General features: G+C 39.2%; 1 protein-coding gene across 16 annotated transcripts in view; it reads right to left on the reverse strand.

The window, feature by feature from the left end:
- Positions 1-27,343, reverse strand: part of Dlg1 (discs large MAGUK scaffold protein 1) — a 190,025-nt gene that overhangs the window by 109,764 nt on the left and 52,918 nt on the right. For all 16 annotated transcript variants that reach the window (XM_040750948.1, XM_005071570.4, XM_040750953.1 and 13 more), the window contains one exon: positions 8,783-8,944. In XM_040750948.1, the coding sequence (XP_040606882.1) occupies positions 8,783-8,944 (162 nt within the window). The remainder of the gene's footprint in view (positions 1-8,782; positions 8,945-27,343) is intronic.

A 27,343-nucleotide genomic window follows, 5' to 3' on the forward strand; every position in this document is an offset into this window, starting at 1 on the left:
CTTAATATAAATTCTTTAAATTTTTAAAAAATTTAGTTTACATGAATGTATGTAAACCGCATGTATGCAAATGACCAGGAAGGCCAGAAGAGGGCATCAGATCATCAGATTTCTTGGAGATGGAGTTACAGGTGGTTGTAAACTGCCTGTTATGGGTGCTTGAACTCAACTCAGGTCCTTTGGAGGAGTAATGTAAGCTTGTCACTGAGCAATCTTTCTAGCCCCCATGGAATGCTAGTTAAAAAGCTCCCTAAGGAACTCTTAACACCCTCAAGTTTAAGAAGCAGATTCTGAAGCCTAACCTATGTTATGCTATACTAGTATATGCTATAATATATGCCCATTTAAAAAGTATATGTGAACAAAAATGCCACTTGATAATGACTGAGTAAATCAAATTTTTAGTCCTCTATGAGTACATCGTAAATTCCAGGCTCAGTCATGAATATTTTTAGATGGGGACAAAAATCTTATTTATGTGTGTACTTCAAAGCAGGAATTAAATGCAACCTACTGGACACAGTGATGCAAGTCACATCCCTGAGGTTCCCTGCAAATCTGGCTCAAGAAGTAAAGATGCTCACATTATCTCTTTGATTCCATACCTAAGACATGTCTCCCAAAGAACTGAGAACCATGTGAGATTCTTAGGGATATTTTACCAAAGAGATGTGAACAGAATTTGGTGTTTCTTTCCTAAGGCCTAGGAAAGCAGCTTGCAATCTGTGGTTCTAAAGAGATTAATTCTATTTAAGTCCAGTAGAGGAATATATAAAAGCATTAAAACCTGACAGATTTAAGAATCCCTTTTGAAGGAAAGAATAAGACCTCCTGAAAAACAAAGTTTTACTATGGATCAGGTATTTAATAAAGAACTCATTAATACAGTTAATACAGAGAGTGACTGTTTGATTCTGAAATATGTACCATGATCCATATATTCTGACAAATACCAAGAGAAAGGAAAAACTAAACACAACACCACAGTTTTGGTAACTGTGGATCATTATCACAAGGACACTGAATACAAATACTAAATGCAATTCTCCTTCCTCAAGTTGCAAACAATAATAAGGACACAACAGTAATCCTTCAGTGTACATACACAGACTTATCCTAGAAATCCAAGAGCTTGAAATCTGAGAGATCACTCCATTCCACATTTCTCAAGAGCACAAATAAGTATGCTCTAAAATGTATAAATTTCCTATTCAAATCTATTCACTATACAACTTCCAATTTTTCAAAAAACTTCTTTATGAAAATAACTTGTTATCCAAAGCACAAAAATCTAGGCTGTAGATTAGGTCATCCACTGTCCAACATATATGCATACAAAACAATGTGTGTTATCAAAATCATATTTGTTCCACATAATTTGATTGGGATGTAGAAGGCAATCAAGAGTACTTTGCAAGAACTTTATTTATTCCACAAAAGAGATGAAAGATGAACTCCACGAAAACAAACTTTAGGTTAATTACAGAAAAACCTGGACAGCTTATTTAAAATAGTGAATGAAAGTAATACGCAACTTAAAACAACAAACCAAACTAACTGCTATTAATATGTTAGGGTATATGGAAAATAACATTTGATACAGTTTAATTTCCCCTTTAAAATTAATTATTTATATGTCTGTGTGACTCTGTGTCTGCCACGGGAATGCCAGTGCCTATGGAGGCGAGAAGAGTGATTTGGGTCCCCTAGAGCTGGAGCTGCAGGTGGTTGTGAGTCACCTGAGATGGGGCTGGGAACCAAACTCCACTTCTCTGGAAAAGCACCAAGTGCTCCTAACCACTGAGCAATCTTTCCAGCACCATTTTGATCTTTGCCCGCTTGCTCTCGCTCTTGTTGGCAAGTCCATTCCTTTCCTGGGATTAAGGCCTAATTCTTTGGGATTCTGATGTACCCTTAAGACCAGCTGAGATATTTGGCTTTGTGGACTGAACAACTATTGGATTCTTGAACTTTCTGTCAGGATACAGCCATTGTTGTCTAGCTGAACCACAGTTTTGCCAAGCATATACATCCTAGCAGTTCTACTTTGAGTGCTGGCACTAAAGGTGTGAACTGTTACACCCAGAAAAGTACATACTTAATGATCAGGTTGCAAAATTTGAGTATCATAATAAGCTTAGGAGTGTAATATATATTTTTAAAATAACAGAAGTACAGACAGTAAAAATTAGACAAAATAGGTCTCAATTATTTGCATATATTTCCAAACTTACAAATAAACCCATAAGTCTTAAGGTATAATTACAAAACAAAGTATTAAATAATCTTAGTGCTCAAAGAGTGCTATTTATTTAGAAAAGCAAACACACAAAGACATACAGACACACAACTCTCTCTCACACAAGCAAATCCCTTCTGTATGGGCACCACCTAGTGGTCAAATTGGATACAAATTATTTGGTCTTTTTTTTTTCTTTTCTTTTTTAATTTAAATTTAAAACCATCTTATTTTACATACCAATCCCAACCTCCCATGAGCCCCACCAATCCCCCCATCCCACTCTCCATCCACTCCCCAAGGAGAGTGAGGCCTCCCATGGGGTGGTCATCAAAGTTAGATACAAATTATCTGGTTTTAGTTTATGGTCACCACAACAAGAAAGGAAGAAAACTGAAAAAACAAAACAAAACAAAACAAACATTTAAATGAAAAACTCCTTAGGGCTGGAGAGACAGCTCAGTGGTTGAGAGCTTGTACTGTTCTTTCAGAGAATTCACAGTAGATTCCCAGTGCCCAAATCAGCAGCTTTACAATCACCTGTAACTCCAGCTCCTAGGGATCCAATACTTTTGGGGGGGGGGTAAGAAATGCATATGTGTACAACACAGGCACATATCATTTTTAAAATATTTAAAAATTAAAAACTCAACACTTATATGTTCCAGAATTGTAAAAATGAGTTAATTTCAAAATTGCTCATTATTTACTTAAAACAGGAAAGATTATATTCCTATAGCATTCAGTTCAAAGGCTTATATTTGATTATATTATTTCCTTCTGTAAACCCCGTGGTTTGATAATTTTTGAAAAACTATTAAGAGCTACTACATGTCTTCCTTTTGCAATATTCTCACTGGTAATGTATAAAATGTATGCAAGCAGGAGATAAACTTGTCCATAGACCCTTCTCTTTTATTTCAAGTTTCTTTTAACAATATTTATGTTGTACATGCTAGTTTAAATAAAACTTTCCTTGCCATTTAAGAGGAAATACATATAAATTATTTTGTTTTATTCATGTCATTGCAATTTCCCCAACATTAGCCAGAAAGTACCCTTTCCAGTTTCTTAACTGATAAAATCATAATTAGCTTCATACTTAGCTCTGGATGAACTTGTTACCAGCTCAGTAATAAGAGTGATGAAGCAGTACCACATAAGAACCTCACGTTGGCACATGCCTCCCCACAGCAGCCCTCCCTCTATGCCCTACCCTATTTCCTAACAGGTACCCAGTACACAGAACGTCAATGCAGAAGTCTAGACTTCTGCACAGTATTTACTTCAGGGGTTGTTTCCAACTCTGACATGGCTTTCTTCAACACCTTGTTTAAATGAGAATCGAATTGAAGACTCAAATATAAATCCATACCCCTATGGACACCTGTTTTTTTTTTTTAATAAAAAATCCAGAAACGCAAAACAGAAGAAAAGAAAGCATCTTCAATAAATGGCGGTAGTCTAACTGGATGTCTGCATGTAGAAGACTGCAGATAAATCCGTATTTATCACCCGACACAAAACTCAAGTCCAGTGGATCAAAGATCTGAACCTGCCAGAAGAAAATGTGGGGAAGAGCTTTGAATGCGCTGGCACAGGAGACAAAATCCTGACTAGAACACAGATATCCCAGGTACTGAGATCAAGAATGAACAAATGGAGCCTCATGAAACTGAAAGGCCTGTCAAAGACACTATTAAAAGAACAAAACAGCGGCCTATGGAATGAGAAAAGATTTTCATCAACTCCACATCCAACAGAGGGCTAATTTCCAAAATATATAAAGAACTCAAGAAACTAGACATCAACAAACCAAATAATTCAATGGGATCCAAATCTAAACAGAATTCTCAACAGAGAAATCGCAAATGGCCAGGAATGTTCAACATCCTTAGCCATCAGGGAAATGCAAACCAAAATGACTTTGAGGCGCCATCTCAGACCTCTCAGAATAGTTGAGATCAGTAACACAAGTGACAGCTCATGCTGGCAAGGATGTGGAGCAAGGGGACACTCCTCCTTTGCTGGTCAGAGTGCAAATTTGCACCATCACTATGGAAATCTGTATGAAAGTTCCTCAGAAAATTGGGAATTGATCTACCTCAGGACCCAGAAATATCACTCTTGGACATATATGTTCCATCCTACCACAAGGGCATCTGGATAACTATGTCCATAGCAGCTTTAGTCACAATAGCTAGAAACTGGAAATAACCTAGATGTCCCTCAACTGAAGAATAGATAAAGAAAATGTGGTACATTTACACAATGGAGTATTATCTGCTGTTAAAAAAAAATGACACCATGAAATTTGCAGGCAAATGGATGGAATTAGAAAAGATAAAAAAGAAAGAAAAGAATGATTCTTAATGATCTGCTTTACTCATATCGGTAGGTGCCTTGTCCAGTTATCATCAGAAAGTGTTGTAATTGTAAAATAGCAGTACTTAAGAGAAAGATGCCATGTGACAAAGTTCAAGTGGAGGGGTTTTTTATTAGGGGAAAAGGATCGTAAAACAGGGGAAGGGGAGGGAGGAAGACTGGCCTCTGGATAAAGGAGCAGTGTGACAGAGGAAAGAAGCAGGAGGGGTGGGGGAGGAGAGAGGTGTAGGGAAAAGAGTCCAGCCAAAGAAACACACCCTGAGCAGCGTCAAAGAAACACACTTTGGCCCTGCAACCAGAGCCAAAGAAATATACCCTGACCCTGAAACCAGAGTCAAAGAAACACACTTTATCCCTGGAATCAGAGTCAGTGAAAGAAATACACCCTGACCCTAAAACTAGAGCCAAAAGGCTAAAAAGGACCAGAGAAAGAAATACACTTTGGCCCTGAAACCAGAGCCAAATCTGACCCTAACCCTGTGCAGAAAACTAACCAATTCCTGAGTAGGAGTTCTAGCCATCCTAAACTCAGCATTGAAATCTGACCAATGCCCACTCTGGAAAACTCCGCCCCCTAAGTATCCCTATATAAACCCCGTGTCTGTTCAGCTTCTGGCTGTTCATGCTACCTGGCTATCCTGGATTCTTCCCTCCCAATATAGCTCTTGAATGAGGTTTGGCTCACTGAGACCTTCTTTCACCTGAGCAGAGACGACCCTGGGTGGAGCAGAGCAGGACTGTAACACTTTTTTCTGGGGTAAACCTGCCCCTGGTGAACTGAAATTGTTATACTCTGTGTGTGTGTGTGTGTGTGTGTGTGTGTGTGTGGTGGGGCAGGGGATATGGAGCTGAACTGTAACAACTTCGCTGTGGAAGCCCTCTCCTGCTGGAGCAGAGCTGATACTGGGGGGAAGCCTTTCCCTGAAGCAGGACTGTAAGCTGCTATGCTGTGACCTGTGGTATTCCTTGGCTCCTGAGTGCCAGAATACCTTTCTATACAAGCTGTAACACCCAGTATTCTGTGATTCTCGAGTGCCAGAATATCTTTCCATCCAAGCTGTAACACTCAGTATTCTTTGGCTCTCGAGTGCCATGATCCATGCCTGGCCATCCCATCCGATCTATCGAAATGCTTGCAGGAGGGGGAGGGGCATGACCCTTTTCAATGGGAACATACTGAATAGGCACAGGCAGTGCTATTAGTGGCAGCAGCTGAGGGCATATCCTGTCAGGACTCCAAGGGCAGGCCAGTACACATGCCTAAATACTAACAGAGGCTTTGCCCATCAGCTGATTGGAGCGAGTAGATGCAGAGACTTACAGCCAAACATGAGTTGGAGAGACAAGAGTCCAGGTTAGAGGTCTCCATTAGGTCTCTTCTCTCAGAGCTCCAGCAGAAGAGGAAGAGGGGGTATTTTGGGAGTGGGGGTGGGGAGTAAAGGCCACCCAGAGAGCTCAGCCTGTGGAATCAACTAACCAGGGCTCATGGGGTCTCACAGAGACTAAATCAGCAATTGTGGAGCCTGCATGGATCTGTGCTAGATCCTTTACATATAATTTATGGTTACAGGGCCAAAGGGTCAGCCAAAGAAACCCACTTTTGTAGAGAGCTGCGAAGTGCCGCACCCTTAAGATGGCGCTGGCTTACACCTTCTGCTAGCCCGCCAGCAAGTGCTCTCTGTGATAAACAACTTCTTAAGAGCCCCACCTGTATTTGGTTAAGGCTGGATATCAGGCTTGCTTCCGAGTATGTGGACCTATCTGCATGTTCCACGTGGCATACTGGGGTTGGCCGCCCAAGGGCTTTTAAGCTGTGGGTTGGCACTCCCCAGGGTCAAAAGATTGTTCAAGGTTCCTGAATAAACTGCTTAAAGAAGAGTCCGAGTGTTGTGTCTTCCTTGCTGGTCAAGGCAGGTGCAACACACTTTGGTCCTGACACCAGAACCAACTTTGCCTCTGAACAACTGAAACACAAAACCAACTAACCCCTGAGCACCCTGACTCTGAACTCAAGAGTTTCCATGAAAGAAACACACCCAGGATCTGAAACATGAGCCAGGGAAAGAACTGAGAATCAAAGAAAAACACCCTGACTCTGAAACTAGTGCCAAAGAAACACACTTTGCTCCTAGAATCAGAGTCAGTGAAAGAAATAAGCCCTGGCCCTAAAAATTAGAGCCAAAAGGGTAAGAGGACCAGTGAAAGAAACACAAGCTTGGCCCTGAAATCAGAGCCATGTCTGGCCCTGACCCACTAAACTAGCCAATCCCTGAGCAGAAACTCCTCTCCCTGGAAAAACTCTGCCCCTAAGAAGTCATATATAAGCCCCTCTGCCTGTTCAGTTGTGGGGTGTCATTTACCACCCTGGCAGAGACAATCACTCTCTTGGACTCCTCCTTCACAAATAAACCTTTCTCAAAAGAGTCTTGGGTGAAGATCTTCATTTATCAGCAAAGAACAGAAGAACTTGCAGAGATGTTCCCTTAGGGGGACTAAGCAGAAGAGAGGAACACAAAACCAGAAGAAACTTGCTGAGATGTTTGTTCCCTTTAGGGGCTGACAAGGCTATAGCAGAAAAAATAACAATTCTCCAGAGTTGGAGGAGACTGCTACATTTCTGCAGGGGCTTCCCCTACAGCAGACTATAGCTGAAGAAGGCCCGAGCTCTGCTAAGATGTTCACTTAGGGGAGCAGAGCAGAGCTCAGCTCTAACAGCTCTCTCTAAGAGAGGAGCAAGATTGCTATGTCCTGCAACAAGACCAGCCCTCACGACACCCCAGCTTCAGGTAGCCTGGCTTTGGGACAAGTCAAGATACCTCTCCCTCCTTTGCAGCGCTACAGCTGTAACACTCCCATTGCTTACAATGGTTGTTAGCTTGGTGATTTTGTGGGACTCCTGACGGAGAGAGTGGGGGTGTCTCTGACTCTTTTGCCTGCTCTTAGAATCCCTTTCCTCCTACTGGGTTGCCTTATACAGTCTTGATATGAGAGTTTGTGCCTGATATTATTGTATCTTATTGTGCCATGTTTGGGTGATGTCCCTAGGAGACCTACTCTTTTCTGTGTGGAGACAAGGGTGGGGGAGAGGATCTGGAAGGGAGAGTAGAAGTCGGAGGAGTGGAGGAACAGGAAAATGTGGTCAGGATATATTGTATGAGAAAAGAATAAGTAAGCAAATAGGAATATATTACAGTATAAATATATACAGTACAAATATACTATGCAATATGTTTAATTTTTAATCTTCTTAATTTGGGAAGTGAAGGGAAGACCACGGTTCTCTATGTAGTCAGCCTTCCTAGGTATGGAGATTACAAGTGTATAGCACCATGCTGGGCAACTTCTTAACATTCTCCAAGTTTTGATATTAAGTACTAACTTTAGAAAACACTTGATATAGCACTGGGCATGGTTGCCCAGGCCTGTAATCCCAGTAGCACTCAGGAGGCTGAAATAGGACTGAAGAGCCTAGGTTCGTTTGAGCTATAGAAAAGGTAAAGAAATGTTTATAAACAATACTCACAATAAACCTAAAGGACTGTAATCAGAATGTGGAGGGGGATGGATAACAACAACAAAGAAACAAACACAAAAACCAAAAAACTCACTCGTTCACAAACTGCTCAAAATGATGTTCCACAGAAAAACAAGCAAAAATCTTAAGTAGGAAAGTCACAAACCAAGAAGCCTAACCAATGAGTATATCCTAGCTAAGTAATAAAAAGGGAGAGTACATTCGAGTCACAATGAGATATCACTTCAAAAGAAAAATAGACCATTCTGTATTTATGAGAAAACAGTCCAATTAAAGCCTTGTATTTTGCTTTTCAAAGTGAAAATTATACAAATATTGTAGTTTGGCACCATTAATGGGGGAGGGTGTCCTATGTGTATTTTTAGCTAGCAATAACCTGAAAATAATTCAATACCAACTAAAAATGGGAAAAATTACGAATGCTTATAAAACTAAAACTCTAGATTATGAAACTAAGTAGTAAGTTGTAGGACTATAAAGTGCACAAAAATGCAAGTTGATATATAAAGTTCAAAATATGCAAAACAGTACATTGATTATAACCCTAGATATGTAGAACTTTAAACAAAAGTAACATCTAAGTCATAGCAATAAGCAATAAGAACAAACAGCTATTGTCCTACCTTTACTGGTGAAATATGAGAATGAGCAACAAATCCATGGACATTCTCTATCTCTGACAGGTTCTTTTCTGAGACATGAACCAATTCTGGTCCTAGCACCTCATTAGTGACTTGGGAAATGTGCTCTGGAGGAGGTACCTCTTCATCCTGATACCGGTATTTCTGTGAAGTAAAGAAAACTATTAAATATGAAGAAACCCTAAAACCAAATGATGATTTTCATAACTATTCATATATTAAATATAAGCAATATAAAAGTGCTTCGTACGGTTTGGTTTATTCATAAAATTTGCGAGAAACAGGACTATTTTAAAAGTCTCGATAAAGGTTTAAAAAACTGCAATAGAAGCTTAAATATTAATGTGTTCATTTCTTTCTTATCCGATATATATATATATATATCCATACACTTTGTTCCCCCAAAGATTATTCCACTACCTCTTATTAACCCTAATAAAAGGAAACAGGAAGAACCCCTGCTTGACCACACCAGCAACCAGAAGTCCAGGTAGGCTACTCGCCCTTCCCCTCTCTTGGTGCCTCTCCCCCCAGAACAATCTCCAATCCACCCTCCCCTCCTCTCGGCTAAGTCCCAGCCCAAAACTTGGGGCAGAGATCCCCTGATCAACCAGAAGCCACGCCAGCTGCCAGAAGTCCAGCCCCCAGAGAGAGGGGAGAGAGGGGGAGAGAGAGAGAGAGGGAGAGAGAGAGAGAGAGAGAGAGAGAGAGAGAGAGAGAGAGAGAGAGAGAGAGAGAGAGAGAGAGAGAGTCAGCATGAAATTCTGCTTATATAGCTAAATTTGTCTGGTTTCTTGTTCAATTAACTTGCACTAAAAAGAAAATAAGCCAGTCAGTCGTTTCAATTCAGAACTGAAAATTAGCCCAGCAGAAAATAGCATTTTCCTTCACCTAACAAAATAATCTTAATCACCATGTGTGCACAGATAGACAGGCCGACAGACACACATTTCTCTTTTCTTTGCAATCTTTTATTATGTGAGGCAGGGTCTCACTCTGTAGCTCTGACTAAGTAGACCAGGCTGGCCTCCAATACAGAGTCACAAAGATCTGCTTGTCTCTGTCTCCCAAGTGCTGGGATTAAAGGTGTGAAATGTGACACCCAGCTCTATAAAAATCTTTTTTTGTTTTTTTTTGGGGGGGGTGAATTGTTGTTTGAGACAATTTCTCTGTATAGATAGACCCAGTTGTCTGGTAACTCAATCTGTAGACCAGGCTGGCCTCGAACTCACAGTGATCTGCCTGCCTCTGCCTCCTAAGTGCTAGGATTAAGGGTTTTGGGGGGGAGGGAAGGGGGTTATAACCTATTTTTAAAAGACTAACATAACCTTTAGAAACAAATTTACCTTACAACACAAATAAATTATAATAGGAACTGGAAAAAATATAGTGCATTTTTCAATCCAGGCTATGTTTGTTCTCTACAAAAAGTTAAAATAAAATAAAACACACTCAGATTAACCTACAATAAAGAAAAATTAAGGTATAACAAGAAATAAAACAATAGTCACACTATTATTGGTCAGTAAAAGCTATTCTTACAAATTATTAGAAAATTATTGTGTTAACAAGCACAAATAAATATGTTTAAAAGTCACACAAATGGGCCAATAACTTATAGGAAAATGCTCAACTTGTTAAATAAGCAGAAAAGGTGTCAGCATTCATCACATTCATGTTAAGTCTTTCTGGAGAGCAGTATGCTAATGATTCAAAGGCTCTGAAAGTATTATTTCTTTGCCTAGTAATTCTACTTCTAGGAATTAATCTTAGAAACATTATCAATGATACACATGTAGAAGAATAAAACTTTCTCATTCTGCACAAAAATCAACTCCATGTGGAGTTCACAACAGCTTTAAGAGTCAACTTAGATATCCACCTACAGAGTAATGGACAAAGAAAATGTATGCACACATGCATATAGAGAATTCTTTTAGCTATAAAGAAGGAAGTTTACAGAAAAATGAATGCACCTGAAGATAATAATTAGGCAAATAAAGTCAGTCTCAAGTAGGTAAAAAGTACATGTTTTATCTCATTTGTGATTTTTAGATTTCACATAAATACATAAACTCATATAAGTACACATGGTATGACTAACAAGAGAAGGGAAGTGTTGCATGGGAGAAATATGCTCAAATATACATTATATACGTGTATGTAAATGTCTTTATGTAACCCAGTGTCATTTTCAGTGAGTAAACAACAACAACAAAAAGAAATATTATCAATGAAGAACATAAATATTAGTGGGATATAAAATAGTGACTGGCCTGGCAAGACATGCCCTCTAGTGTAATAGTGGTGTGAATCCAGTAACAGGAACCATCAGGCAGGCAAACAGCTTCCTGACTACTACACAAGACAGAACCATATCTGCTACCATTACCAGGGCCAAAAAACCATGGCTGTCTAGGTCATAGTCTTTAGGGGAGAACCTAATATTATTGTTATGTTGAGTATATATAGTAAGAAACTGTACCCTAAGTTCTTAACACACACAGATTAGCAAATCTCTTAACCCTCAGAGAAGGTTCTTTTTGTAGCAGATACATGCATAACTCAGTTGGGTGGAAATAGACTCTTAAATACTCATGTCTCTTAAATTCTCTCTCTCCTCTCTCCTTTCCCTGCCCCCCTCTCAGACATAAGAATGAAGTGTCTGTAGGAACTGATAAAAAGCACTCAGAATTTACTCAAGTGCTTACAGCAGCACTATGCACAGTAGTCCCAAAGCAGCTCAAATGCCAATTAACTCATGAATAGACAAAACAACATATACATTCCTGATGTAATACTATCTCTATAAAGAATGAACTACAGATCTTTAACACATGGGTTAGCTAGGGTTTGTACTGTTGTGATAAACACCATGACCAAAAATAACTGGAGGGTATTGGAACACTGTCCACGAACAGTCTTATGAAATTTCTGAGTGTTTGTGAGAAAACTCCCAAGAAACCAAAACAAGAGTCTGTGATCTTGCTTCAAAACAAGTAACTGTTCTTGGATTACGCTTTCATGTTCCTCGCAGGTGTAGTGGATAGGAGAGAGTTTGCTTATTATTTGTTTATATGCCTGTATGGAAAAACATGTTTTTGCTCCATGAATCTTGCTTGCCCACCAGCGAGGCTTGTCCTTGTGATTTACACTTTACTCATGAGCCTTAAGTCTGTCTCATTTACCTGCTCCACTCTCCCAGGTCCAACCACCTCTAGAGCGGTAAACAGGAAAAAAGGGTTTATTTCATTTTACAGTTTGTAGTTCACCGCTGAGACAAGTCAGGGTAAAAAAATATCAAACAGGGCAGGAACTTGGCAGCAGACACTGATGTAGATGTCATGGAAGAATGCTACTTACTTACAGGCTTGTCTCTCATGGGTGGCTCAGCCCGCTTTCTTCTAGCACTCAGGGGTAGTGACAACCACAGTAGGCTGGGCCCTCTTACATCAATTATTAATCTGCCCACAGGCCAATCTAGTAGAGACAACTTCTCAGTTGAGGTTTCCTATTCTAAAATGACTCTAGCTTATGTCAAGTTGATATAAAAACTAGCCAGTACAACACAGCAATCTGAAAACATTATGCTATATATAAGAAACCAAACAGAAAAGCTACTGTTCTAGTTTGCTTTCCATTTTGATAAAAGCCACGACCAAAAGCAACTTTGGGAGAGAAGTTGTTTCATGTGACCAGATATAGTACATCACGTGAGGGAGGCTAAGAACTTACGCAAAGACCATGGAGGACCGCTGCATATTTGCATGCATATATATAATCTAGCACCACCTGCTCAGGGGAGGCACTACCCACAGTGAGTTGGGCCCTCCCATATCAATCATCAATCAAGAAAATGTTCCATGGACTTGCCTACAGGCCAGTCTGAGAGGCAATTCCTCAACTGAGGTTCCCTCTTTCCAGATGGCCCTGTGTCAAGTTGACAAAACACAAACAAAACCCCAAATAAACCAGTAAGGCTACACATTATAAAACTGCGTTTATAAGAAATGTTCAGACAGGTAAACACACAGACCCCGAATATAGACAAGTTAGCCAAGAAGAGGGATAGGAATCAACTGCTAATGTGTTTGGAATCTCTTTTGTGCACAATGAACACATTCTGGAAAAATGGCAGAAATCGCAGAACCTTCTGTGCACAGAACTATATTTTCTACAATGTACCACCAGACTTTTTCTTTCAGGTCACCAACCAGCTTCCAAATCATGACACAGAGACATTACTAGTTTTGAATGCTTGGCCTACCTTAGGCACGTTTCTGGCTAGTTCTTTTAACTTAAATTAACCTGCTAACCCATCCTTTGCTTGGGGGCTTCTTACTCTACACATTTTTTCTTTCACTGCTTCTTGTGTCTAGCTGGTGGCTGCCTGGGTTTTAACCCCAGAGAATGTCCCTTGTTCTCTCCTCCTTCTCCAGCCTGGATTTCTCCTATGTATTCTCTGTCTCTTTGCCAATCCTTTCTCTGCCTAGCTGTTGGCCATTCAGCTCTTTATTAGACAACCAGGCAGGCAAGGTGAAACAAATGCAACACATCTTTAGATAATTAAGCACACATCTTTACATTGTTAAACAAAGGCAGCATAAACAAAAGTAACACACCTTTACACATCTAAAATAATATTCCACAATACTACAGTGGTAAATTTCACCTAATATTTGCTGCAAATAATCTTTCTGAAAATCAAAATATCCTACTTCTAGTTAGTGGAAAGCTTCGTCTATAACTGTGAAGCATTTCATTTTCCTCAGTGACACAAGCACAATAATACTGTGATTGTTTTCATGTTTCTATCTACTTTCATTTGCCTTGTATGTTCATCAGTTGCTAGCTATGAACTAAGATGAAGATATTGCCATGTGCTCTTATGATGGGACTTACCAAGTACATGCTGCAAAATACTCCATTTAATAATTAAGTGGATGAAAATGCTACATTTCACTGCATGCTGTACACCTTTAATTCCAGCACTGAGGAGGCAGAGGCAGGCAGATCTCTGAGTTCAAGGCCAACCCAGTCTACAAAACCAGTTCCAAGACAGCCAGAGCAGTTGTTACACAGAGAAACTCTTGTGGCAACATGGGTGGAACTGGCGATCAAGTTAAATGAAATAAGTGAATCACAGAACAACAAAACTAAATAATACAGAATCCCACTGATGTGTGGATTCTAAAAGTGTGGTTTTTTTTTTTAACAAAGTAGAATGGTGTTCAAGTATAGTGTGCACTTCTATTTTGTGTCATATATGTGGTGTGTATGTGTCAAAGAGTATTCCTAAATAAGAACATTAAGTTATCTATTAATGTGTACTGGTTGGTTCCAAGGTAGCATTAAACACTATATTCTAATGGTATGGGGACACGCTCATTACTTTTCAGTTTGTACCAACTAACTCAAAGGTAGTTTCTGAGCATATTTATTTTTAGTCCTGAAGACTGGAACAAAGAAGTTATAATAGATAAGAATTATAAAACACAGTAGAAAATAGCCAATAAAATGGAGTCTAAACCTGATTTTGGCTAATTTTGCCAAATAGACTTGGGGGCCAGGTGGAGGGGTGAGTTACATGGCTGTGTGGAGGCCAGAGGTTCAGTATGGTGACTCATTCCTCATTCAGCTTTTTCGAGACAAGGTCTCTTTACTGAAGCTGAAGGTTGTAGTTTCAGCAGGACTGGCCAGGGAGCACCTGACACCATTTATCTCTATACCCCAATGCTGGCGTGAGGGCTGGGGTGGTTTGAAGGAGAATGGCTACCATAGGCTCACATATTTGAATGCTTGGTTCCCAATCAGTGGAACTGTTTGGGAAGGATTAGGAGGTGTAGCCTGTTAGGGGAGGTGTGTCATTGGGGGGTGGGTTTGAGGTTTCAAAATCCCATGTCATTTTCAGTGTCTCTCTCTCTCTGCCTCTTGTGCTTGTGAATAATGATGTAAGCTCTAAGCTACTGTTCCAGAACCATGCCTGTCTGCCTGCTGCCATGTTCCCTACCATGAGACTCACCCTCTGAAAATGTAAGCCCTAAACAAACTTTCTTAAAGGTTGCCTCAATTGTGGTGTCTTATCACATCAACAGAACAGTAATGAAGACACAAATCACAGTCACATGCCACTATACCCATGTTTTACATGTGTTTTGTACATATGAACTCCAGTCATCATGCTTAGCAGAGCAAATACATACTGAGCCATCTCTCCACCCCAACTAGTAGTGTCTTTAAAATCCTAAATTCTATCACATATATGTTACAGTAAAAAGCAGAAAGGGAACACTATAGAACTCATTATGTAGTCAGTATTACCCTGATACCAAAATTGAGTAAGTATAAACAAGAATAATTACAGACCAGTATCCCTGATGCACACAGATGCAGTTATTTAGTAAAATGCTTGTACACTGAATTCAACAACGCATTAGCACACACACATGCACACCATTCCACCCTGACTAAGTTTGCTTCATTACAAAGAGGTGAGGATGGTCCACATATAGAGATTAGTAACAAAAAGCTGGCACATAAAGAGACCAATGACAGAAATCAATCTGTTGTGGAATAATCTTTTTGTACACTGTGAAGATGTGCCACTCTGATTGGTTTAATAAAAAGCTGAACAGCCAATAGCTATGCAGGATTTCTGGGCAAAGAGGACTCTGAGAAGAAGAAGGGGACTCTCCAGCTAGGCATGGAATAAGCAGGATGTTGATTGTTTGTCAGAGGCCTTTCTTTCCTCCTCTGTGATGATTATTATAATCGGGCTTTTTTGTTGGGACTGTCAGTTCCCCAATAATGACATGGAGACTTCTTATTAATTATGAAAGCTCGACCTTACTCAATACACTGCTTTAAGTCTTAAGATTACTATGGTGAGAGAAAGAAATGCATACAATCAATCAATCTAGGTTTCACATGTGAGAGAAAACATCCTATACGTATCTTTCTGGGTCTGGCTTATTATGCTAAATATGATGATCTCCGATTCTATCCATTTGCCTGTAGATACATACACCCACGACATACAGACACAAAACAGACCTGGGGCTGTGAAGAGAAAGTAGACTATTAAGAGAGGACAGGAGCAAGTAAGGGGAAGTGAGTGAATATGGTCACAGTGCTCCATGCATCTGAATAGAAACATCACTACAAAGCACATAACAAGTATAATAAACATACTATCTTTTAAAAGAATGCCCGTTTTCATTTATCCTGTATTTCTGCTAAATGGACAAATGATTTAGTGATAGCACTTATGAAATTAATGACGTCAGCAAAATTAATACATGAAGTCAAACTACACAGTGCTTCACTCAACATTACCACCTGCTTTCCTTGCTTTTCTCTAATACACAGGCTATTAAAGGCTAACTACCAGGCTTCCAATTCTTTCTTGCTAATAGGTTTAGACAGACACAATCAGTGAAACAGAAGCAGACACTTAACTGGCTTTGTAAACCACATCTCTCTCCCTTTTCTATCTCTTCTTTCTATATTATGTCTGGAACTACCAACAGACTCTCCAACGAAGCAATGTTAGTACCTGTAACAGCCCCTTACCCTTCAAGCTAGGGAGCAGGGGAGACATATTCATTTAAAACTATTTTAGTATTTAATTATTGTAAGTGCAGCCTTAAGCATGAGTTAGGTGAATAAAGTCAGTTGGCCAGATTGTACAAATCTACACTGTAAAGTTTTTGGTTTTTGTTTTCCTCCCAATTAGGGAGTAGCAGTACAGGGCACAATTATATGAGACAGGAAACTATTCTACCTAATGGGCTCTAATTGGAAAAGAAGAAACCAAAACTCCTACTAGATTATTACTTTAAGGATATGATGAGGAGGCAAAGTAAGGAGTCACAGACCTACATGATCTCCCTCTCTCCCTCCCCAACTCCCCGTGTGTGTGTGTGCGTGCGTGAGTGTGTGTGTGTGTGTGTGTGTGTGTGTGTGTGTGTGTGTGTGTACACTTGCACAAAGGCCAAAAAACATCAGGTCTTCTGCTGTATTACCCTCCACCCTACTCCCTTGATGCAGGGCTCTCACTGAACCTAGTACTAGGCTGGCAGTCAGGAAGACCAAGTGATCCTTGTCTCCACCCACTACAGCCACTGAGAATACACTTGCAAAGGCCTGAGTGCTGGGATCTGAACTCAGGTCCTTATGCTTGCACAGCAGGTGCTCCTGCCTATCTCTTGAAAAATCACTATTTACCACAAATTCCATACTATAATTGTGTGTGTGTAAAATACCCATCACTCAATTTTTTTTAAAGATTGTATTATTTATTGTGTATACAGTCTTCTGCCTGCAGGCCAGCAGAGGGCACCAGATCTCATTCAAGGTGGTTGTGTGCCACTATGTGGTTGCTGGGAATTGAACTCAGGACCTCTGGAAGAACAGTCAGTGCTCTTAACCGCTGAGCCATCTCTCCAGCCCGTGAGCCATCTCTCCAGCCCTACTCAATTTTTAAATGTTTTTTTTAAACATACTTTCCTTATTGATTCTTTGGAAATTTCACATTATGCACCCCAATTCTGTTTACCCCCAAAAGAAACAAACAAGCAAACAAACAAAAAGAAAAACAAAACAAAAACCAAAGCCCTCAACCCTCCTCTGTCTTTCTCACTTCTCCAATACCTCTTCATTTGCCCTAGTGGCACTGGGAGCCCTGATGTATCACATAGTACCCTTTTGTTGCAAATGCTCTTTTGCAGTAAGTCATTGGTCTGGTTTAAGGCCTCTGGTTTCTGGTACACTATCATCACTGGACCCTCACCAAAACTCCTCTCAGATATCCTGAGGCTGCCCTAAGGAGATCCTGCTGGTATGGCTCCTTTCACAAGCTCTAGCAGGTCCTAGAAGGGGTAGATGATAGGGTGAGCCAACCCAAGGTCCAGCTGAGGGCCTGACCCCTCTCAGGCAAGGGGTGGAGTCAGCTCTCCCATGCCTATGTCTATGTCATTGGGGCCAGTTCTCCCTCATTTATGGTGAGGGGGTGGGGTCATCTCTCCTGAGTTGGGGGAGGGCAGCTCTCCCATGCCGGTGGGATTAGTTCTCTTGCCACAGTGTCCAGTGAGGTGCGGGGCCAGTGAAGGGAGGGGTCAGCTTAGCATGGCCTTCTAACTTCATCACGAATGGCTCCTAAGACCCCTGTGGTAGCACAGGCCACAGACATCAACACAGACACCAGCTGTAGCAGACCATGGACCCAAACATGGCCTTCAGCAGCAGCTTGGGTCTGGAAGACATCATGGATCCTGGGTAGCAGAACAAGCCACTCAGATCAGGATGCCTCTGGCTACGCCACAGCCTCCAGACACCAACATGGCCACAGGCTGTAGCCCAGACCCCAAGCTTTGTGAAACCTTTAGAGGCAGCATGGGTCTCAGACTTCAACACAGACTACAGACCCAGACATGGTCCTCAGCAATAGCTGGGTTAGGATGTCACCACTGCCCCAGGTAGCCGTGCAAGCAACTAAAGAGTGGCACAGCCCCGGTGGCAGTGTGGCCCTCAGACACTAACATGGCTCTAGGTGGCAGTGCAGACCTTAGACATCCACATGATCATTAATCCATTTATAACTATAACAAAGCTGCATGAGAAATCATTTTAAAGTGTTTTTCTTGTTCTTTTTTCCCCATTGGTTTTCTGAGACAGGGTATCTCAGTGTAGCCCTGGCTGTTATGGAGCTCACTCTGTAAACCAGGCTGGCCTTGAACTCAGAGATTTGCCTGCCTCTGCCTGCCCAGTGCTGGGATTAGGGAGTGCTTCAGCACCACACGGCTAAAGTATTTTTCTTATTTAAAATGTACTTCAACCATGCATGATGGCACACACCTTTAATTCCAGCACTTGGGAGGCAGAGCTCTGTGAGTTCAAAGTCAGCCTGGTCTACAGAGTGAGTTCAAGGACAGTACAAAGATAAAACCTGTCTCAAAAAAAAGAAAAAAAAAAAAAAAAAAGAATGTACTCCAGAAAACTTGATGTCCAATGACTATGAAGCAGCCACAGCTAACTTCCTAAGTATCCTGAGCTGTAGTATTTGCCTAGTTTGCTTTTGGTTGCTATGATAAAACACTGACCAAAGCCAGCTTGTATCTCCACATTACAGTCCATCACTAAGGGAAACCAGGGGAGGAACTCAAGATAATGTGATGCATGGGCTAGGCATGGTACATGATCAAGGGCAAGACCATTAAAAAAGTTTGTCATTTGATACACAGCAGAGGTTGCTACTTGTCAGGAACAATTCTTTGACACCTCTGTGCTTCCCAAGCGCTATGTCACACTGCATTACTGTATGAGCTGTGCCACTCACAGTAGGGTGATCAGGTAGGGATCTCAGGAAGCCTGGAAGCAGCAAACACCCCTGCTGTGATTTAGATCTGCTGGCACTGCCCCATGGCCTCCATCACCCATGTAAAAAACTAGCTTCAAAAGGAATGACAAGAAAAATCATTTGGGAAAAATAAAACAAAATGAAAACTATACTTTTAAGAGTACATAATTTTAAATTGTCTTTTATAAATCTATAGTCTAAGTATTATGCTTGTGTACTGGTAAAAAAATATTTATTTTCCATTATTGTTTCAAGCTATTTCTGACATGCTTTGACCAAAATTTATAGGACGATTCACCTCTCAAAAGTGTCCTGCAAAACAAGAATACAAACATCAGTGAAAATGTAACTCATATATTTGTAGTCTTAGAAGATGTATTTCTGTATATAGTCTCTGTCAATAATATATATTGCTTACTATTGCAACATTTTAGATAAGTCTTTCGCCAGGCAGTGGTGACACATGCCTTTAATTCCAGAACTTGGGAGGCAGAGGCAGGTGGATCTCAGTGAGTTCGGGGCCAGCCTGGTCTAAAAATCAAATTCCAGGATAGCCAGGACTGTTACAAAGAGACACCCTGTCTCGGAAACAAAACAAAACAAAACCAACAACAACAACAACAAAAAGTCTTTTAAAACTCTAACTATATAAAGTTAAGCCTCCCACATGATAATGCTAGTTAATCCATATTCTTTTTACTTCCAAAATTATTTAAGTATTTCTTAAGCAATTCAAGTATAACTTCGATGCCCTTTGAAAACTATTTTTATTTATTACACATATGCCCATGAGACATTTTCAATATAATATTTTCTTCACTTTCCCACTAGAGGGACACCAGGAATTCCAAATGGTATTTTATGGGGCCTCTCACAGAATCCTAACATGGTTTAAAGGGACGGGTTTAGGAGAGGTGTTTAGCATTTACAAAGAGTAGTAGATTAATTATGACCAGTGAGAAGCAACCTCTTAGAATGATCCTATGGCAAGGTTGTCGTTTTAAAGATATCATATGGACCTCGTAATATATAATCAGCTTAAATTTTAAAAAGACAAAAATATTTTCCAGTGATTACTTTTTTTTTTTTTTTTTTTTTGGTTTTTACGAGACAGGGTTTCTCTGTATTGTTTTGGAGGCTGTCGGTCCCAGTGATTACTTTTTTACATTGAAAACATTATTTTTAATATTTAAAACCCTTCCCCCAAAACATCCCAATGCATATAACACATGAAGAAAAGGCTAAAACAGAGGAAATATAAATGTAGCTGGGTTGTCTACGCCAGTAAAATAGTCTAAGTCCAGTAAAAATGTTAAAACACATTTATAAAAGACTTTCCTTGTACAAGCACTTCCATTTGGCATTTCTGAAACATTACTAGAGTTTCTGACAGTACAAAGACAGTTTATAATGAAAAAAAAAACAAAAAACAAAAGGAACAACCAAATCTTCCTAGGCAATCAGAAAAGTAATATATTTATTAATAAGGGTTATTTTTTAAAGTTTTAGTATAAATTTAGCCCACCACCAATTTAAGACATTCATATCATAAACTGGAAAGCTTCACAGCTCTCAAAAACTACGGAAAGATTTTTATTTAAAATGATTTCTGGGGCAAACAAGACGGCTCCTCGGGTAAGGATGCTTCCTAGCAAGTTTGGTGACCTGCATTTAACCCTGGAACCCACACAATAGGAGAGCCTGCTCCGCAAACTGTCCTCACACCACAGCACGCACACCAACACATACTAAACAAACATTCAAGTTAAGAAATTAAATATTTCTTTGTAACTAGTTATTCCCAGAAGTATACTTTTGTTAGACAGCTCTTTCTGTTTTCAATTGGTTTTAAACCATGTGCTATTTTAAATTGCAGAAATTATATAAATATGTTACTTTAAAAGTTTTTTAAATCTTATGTACATGTGTGTTTGAGTTCATGTATGCATGTGCCCCACATTTGTGCCTGGTGTCTGCCAAGGACAGAAGAGGGCCAGATCCTCTGGAACTGGAGTTACAGATGAAGCTACCATGTGGTTGCTGGGAACCAAATCTGGTTCCTATTCAAGAGTAACAAGTGCTCTTAACTGCTGAGTCATCTGTCCAACCTAAAGACATCATTTCTTTAATTAAGCCTTGTAATGATATTCTATGTCAGTGGTTCTCAACCTTCCTAATGCTGTGACACTTTAATACAGTTTCTCACGTTGTGGTGACCCCAACCATGACATTATTTTCCTTGCTACGGCAATTTTAGTTACTCTTATAGGATTTACCATTGCCTTAGAACTAAATAACTTAACATACAACTTAAAATCAAATACATCAACATTAATAAATCTATTCTCCACATCATTAGGATACTTTACCTTTATTTTCCACAATACCATTTTGAGGAGCTACGTAACTGTAGTTTTGCTACTGTTATATATCTTAATGTAAATAATCTGTGTTTTCTGATGGTCTTAAGCCACCCAAAGGGGTCACAAGCCACAGGTTGAGAACTGCTGTTCTACATAAAACTAAAGACAAGATTTGCATTTTGTGGCAAAGTTTGGGGCTTATTGTCTTCATGTAGAACCCATCAATAAAGTAATATAACACTGACTATACATGGTGAGTAAGGGAGCATGCTTTTGCTGTTTCATTCCGATAGAAGTTTATATATATATATAGAAATTTAGAATTTTTAAAAGCCTGTAATATTAGTTTAAATTAAATATTAAACCTACAATCATTGATTCCTAGCCACATAATAATTTCCTATGTATTTAATTTTGCACAGGATCAGAACATAAAAATGAAGCAAATAATCCTGCATCAATGGAAAATGGTAGCATTTCACATTAAGCTTTCCTAAAAAGTGAGGTGTGGAGCTAGAGAGATGGCTCAGTTGTTAAAAACACTTACTGCTCTTTTAGAGGACCAAGGTGAATTTCCCTGAGACACAGGGGAAGACTTACAAGCAACTATTAACTTCAGCATCAGGATTTGATGCCCTCTTTGAGCCTCTGAAGGCAGCCGCACATGTGGCATACACATAAATACACATAAATGATAATTCCTTTAACATTTAGGTGTTCTGTCAGGATGTCTACACCACATGTGCTTGGTGCCCACAGAGGCCAGAAGACAGTGCTGGGTCCCCTGGGATTGGAGTTAGAGAGATGGCTGTGAGCTGCCATGTGGTGCTGGGAAGTGAACGTGGGTCCTCTGGAAGAGCAGCCATCTCTCCAGCCCACAATACAATAAAAGTTAACTTAAAAGAAGAAGAGCAGAACTTTCCTACTATATCTTATTTGTGCTCTGACCAGCTCTTGTGTGGGACACACTAAGGACAGAGAATTTCCTGACAAAGTCAATCATTCCATCTTACTTGAATTATAACTGTGTTCTCAGGAATACTACTAGGTTTTAATACCAAGCTTCTTTACAAAATATTGTCCAAATTCACCTTATGTCCAAACATTAAAGGCCCTCTGCTGTTGGTGCATGCTATGCTGCAGTGTATGACACTGGGGAAAAGCAATTTGTATTTGACCCTAGGAAATATTTTTTCTGACCCTGAACACTTCAGTCAATTCAGACTGAAATTCTAGAAAAACTTCCTTAGCCAATGCTGCCTGGCGACTGTCTTAAAACATGTAACCAAAGCATTCTTTCTAAAAGATGTATATTACATATTGCATTCTTGAGCTGGTTTTGCCTCCATAGCTGAGATCAGGTCTGCACATACGACTGAGATTAAGATCTTAAGATAGCTTTTGCTTATATACAAATGCTACTTCAATAAATTACTATCGAATTCCCAGATTCCTGCATGTCTTTGTCAAGGCCCCTAAATTCAGCTTACTCAAGCATAGGAGCCACCACAGGCACCACCTGCTGGAAGAAACTCACTTTGTCTACATATAAAAATGATTTCTCTAATTTTTATGTAACTCACTGACCATGTAGACTGTAATGGACCTTCCAAAAAATATATCCTGGCACATTTGCTCACTTATAAAGTACATCACTTGGCATGTTGTCTACCAGAATAAATATGTCATGCAATGTTCAGATACAACTATTCTGCCAAAGATCTTCATAATGAACTTACCTTAGTGAGCTGGTTGTATGGTAATATAAACATGTGGCATTTTCAATTAAATACTGTGCTACAATCATTTTAATAATTAAGAGCTTCAGTGGTTCTTACTTGATTTTTAAGTAATATAAAGAAGACAAATTTATATAGTCAAAATTTATCAATACATAAAACTGCAGATGGTATGAGAAATAGAAATTTGTGGCTTAATGTACAAAACCTAATTTTAACAAACCACCATCACAAGTATATTCTGTCATATAATAAACTTCAAATAGTCTAAGGAAAGTATTAACAACAAGAACATAACAGTTACCAATAAATAACAGCTGTTTTTTCTATTATTTATCAGACATTGTACAAAGTGCTTTACATGTTAGAAAGATTATTTAAGCTTGAAAATGTACAACCTTTCAATACTGTAAGAAGGAAAAGGCTACTTTTATCTGAGGTTCTCAACATGGGATTATTTTGTTGTCTTTCACCCCAGAAATAAATTGAAATACCTGCTACTACAGCTGACAGGCAGGGTCTACTGGCAATACATTATGGGTTAAATTCAGTGTTGCTATTGAATATCCTACAGACACTGGACAGCTCCCCCACAGAGAATGACTGTTTAAATCAATAGTCACACTAAGAAACTCTAACTTAGGAGAACATACTTAAATGGCTATCAAAAAAATTAAGATGCCAAGTATGCATTCTTTTTATTTATTTATTTTTATTTTATGTGTACTGATTGGTGTTTTGCTGGCATGTATGTCTGTGTGAGGGTGTCAGATCCCCTGAAACTGAAGTTACAGACAGTTGTGAGTTGTCATGTGGATGCTGGGAACTGAACCCAGGTCCTCTGGAAGAGCAAGAATGCACTTAACCACTGAGCAATCTCTCCAGCCCCCAAATTATATATTTTAATTTAATGATTTTATCAATTAGAGAAGAAATATTTTTTTAAATATGGGGAGATAACTAAAAGTCCACAGTCTTGGTGGCCATTATCTCATTTCTTTCCCAATTTGATACTTTTATGGTAATAATGCCTAAAAGAACCTAGGCTGACAAAGGTTTTGTGGGCTTGTTCTCTCAGTATATGGAATCCATGGCCTATGTTCATTTTATATCTGCGGAGATGCAATGGCTTAGTTTTCCTGATAATACACACTTATAGCTCATATAATCCAAATATCTCAGAGATCAGTTAAAAATCACTACACTGTTCATTTGATTAATAAGGAATACACAGTTTCAACAATTTATCCAGTGTCACACTTATAGAAAAGGGGGTCCTGTCTGACTCCAGATTCCATTTTCAATGACTAATAAATGCAAATAATGGTTAGTAGTTATCTGCTAAGTCAATTTTGAAACCTAAAGTATTTACTGTCCTTTCTTGTTGCCAGAAATGACAATTTGAGGGCATAAGACAGTATTTAAGACTGCATCTTTAAATTTGTGTTTTTCTCAGTGTTATGCCACAAAATTAGAGAAATATAATTCATACAAAAATAAGTACTTTGGAAGCTGTTCCTTTTTGTCCTAAGACTTGGGTAATTAGAAATTTGTTACTGTTGGTTTTAGTGCTATTCAGTATATGAAAACTGCCTAAGATATTGCTGGGTGGGTGGGGGTGTAAATTAAGTCATAAATTTGGTAAACTGTTAACTGTTAGTCTTTAGGATATTGTTGCATTTGCCTGGATAATTTTTAATTTTTCTAATTGTATTAGAACACAGGATGGCACTTTTACCAGACTATGTGACCCGATTTGTACCACATACTAACTTTCTCTAATAAATGTTTAGTTCTATCACTGGAAAACAACAACAACAAACAAGAAAAAGCACAATTATTTATCTCAAATCACCAAAATATATTACATTTAGACCAGAATCCTAAATCTTAAAGAATAAATGAATTTGGGATTGGAGAGATAGCTCAGTGGTTAAGACCATTGGTTGATCTTGCAGAGGACCTGGTTGAGTTCCCAGCACCACATGGTGGCTCATAACTGTCTGCAGCTGTAGTTCAACAGGATCTGATACTCTCTTCCAGCCTCTGCAGGCACTGCAAACATACAGGGTGTAAAAATGCAATGCAGGCAAAATATATATGTAAAAAATAAATCTTTATAGCTCTATTTTACCAGGAATCTTCCAGTTGCTATACATACAGTGATTTAAACTGTGTATTACTGACTTAAACGTAACTTCAACAAGTAAGAGCTAACCTACAAAACTAGTTAGTTAGTGTAGCCATGATTTTTCCATGGTGACAGCTCAGATACTCAACATTAACGTACAGCCACTACTAACTTCAACAATTGGAAATTATCCTCAAGAGAAAATCCTAGTAACTCTCATGGAAAAGAAAATGCTGTTAAGAAAACTATCTGGGATTCAACTGGTTAATGGAATTAGAGAAACATTACCATTTCCCTTGAATTTCATGAAGAATCAAGACCAGAGAATATTACTTAGTTATCTGATAGTTGTGACAAAATTCTTGGCAAAAGCAACTTAAGGAAGAAAAGGTTTAATTTGGCCAAGGTTTCTCTTGCTTTTTCAGTCTGGACTCCCAGCCCATGCAATAAATGGTACCACCATGTTTAGGATGGGTCTTCCCACCTCAACCTAAACTAAATAACCCCTTAAAAGCATGTCTGGAGACTTGGTACCATGGTGATCTGGATCTCAAGTTGACAACTCTACCCTTCGTCAACTTGACGTTCAAACACACCTTTGAGCCAAAACCTTTCACTCCTTGTCTCCATAGACTAATGGCCACTTCATAATGCAAAATGCAGTAAAATTCCTACAGTCTTTCCAACAATGTTTAACAGGCAGTCCCAAGTCCAAGCCTTATTTGAGATTCAATGTAATCTCTTACCCATGAACTTTAGTGGAGTTCTTACCCACCACAGGTATAAGAAGAGGACTTCTGTCCTCGTGAACAATGGTGTAAAGTAGCCAGTGAAAAATTGCATGCAAGGAATCAGAAAACTGATCCAGTTTCAGGGGGTAAATAGGTCCATAGGAACCAATTCAGAAATGCCAGATGATAGAGTTAGCAAACAAAGGCTCTGAAACACTTTATAAAATCTGATGTAATTAAAAGACAGACATGTGCTACACAAGCAAAGTTGAATGGTCTCTTATATATAGTGAAAGAGTTTCATTAAAACAAAGTAGGGGAGCTGAGTGGTGGTGCACGCCTTTAATCCCAGCACTCGGTGGATCTCTGTGGGTTTGAGGCCAGCCTGGTCTACAAGTTACACAGAGAAACCCTGTCTCAAAAAACAAAAATCAAACAAACAATAACAACAAAGCCTGGGGGAGCCGGGTGGTGGCCACACGTTTAATCCCTGCACTCGGGAGGCGGAGGCAGAGGCAGGTGGATCTCTGTGAGTTGGAGGCCAGGACAGGCTCCAAAGCTACACAGAAAAACCCTGTCTCAAAAAACAAAAACAAAACAAAATAAACAACAAAAAAAGAAAACTGGGGGAGAGGAAGCATCTTCAATAAAAGAAAATTTCAGATAACCTATAAACTAAAAACTAAAAGACCACCAAAATGGCAATATTTCAGTGAATAGCAAAAGCATTCTTGATTTTTTAACGTCTTTTAACAGGTAACTGTACAACATTGCAATTCCTAAAAGATGGCACAGAAGTGACCTTAGAACTCTTTAGATATACCACTAAAACATGACTCATGAATGAAAAACTATTAATATGGATTTCATGATATTAAAAACTTCTCTGTAAAAGATAACAGAGAATAAAGTAAATAAACATAAATTATAATAAAATATTTGAAAACTTTTGATTAAGAACTGATAATATACAAAGAACTCTTATAATTCAGTAACAACAAATTAGCAGAAAGTATGAATAAAAACTTAACTGAACGCATAAAATGGGGAAAGGGCATATAAAAAAGATGTTCAGCACTCATGTTGTAAGGGGTTTTCTAAACACTTTGATGAGGTACCACTATTCACCCAGTAGAATGACTAATACCTAACATGAGAAAAACTGAAAACAGCTGAACTCACTGCTTGTAGAACACAACATTAAACCTGTGACTAGCCCACC

This window comes from Mesocricetus auratus, unplaced genomic scaffold, assembly GCF_017639785.1.
Source record: "Mesocricetus auratus isolate SY011 unplaced genomic scaffold, BCM_Maur_2.0 Super-Scaffold_100008, whole genome shotgun sequence".
Taxonomy (NCBI): domain Eukaryota; kingdom Metazoa; phylum Chordata; class Mammalia; order Rodentia; family Cricetidae; genus Mesocricetus; species Mesocricetus auratus.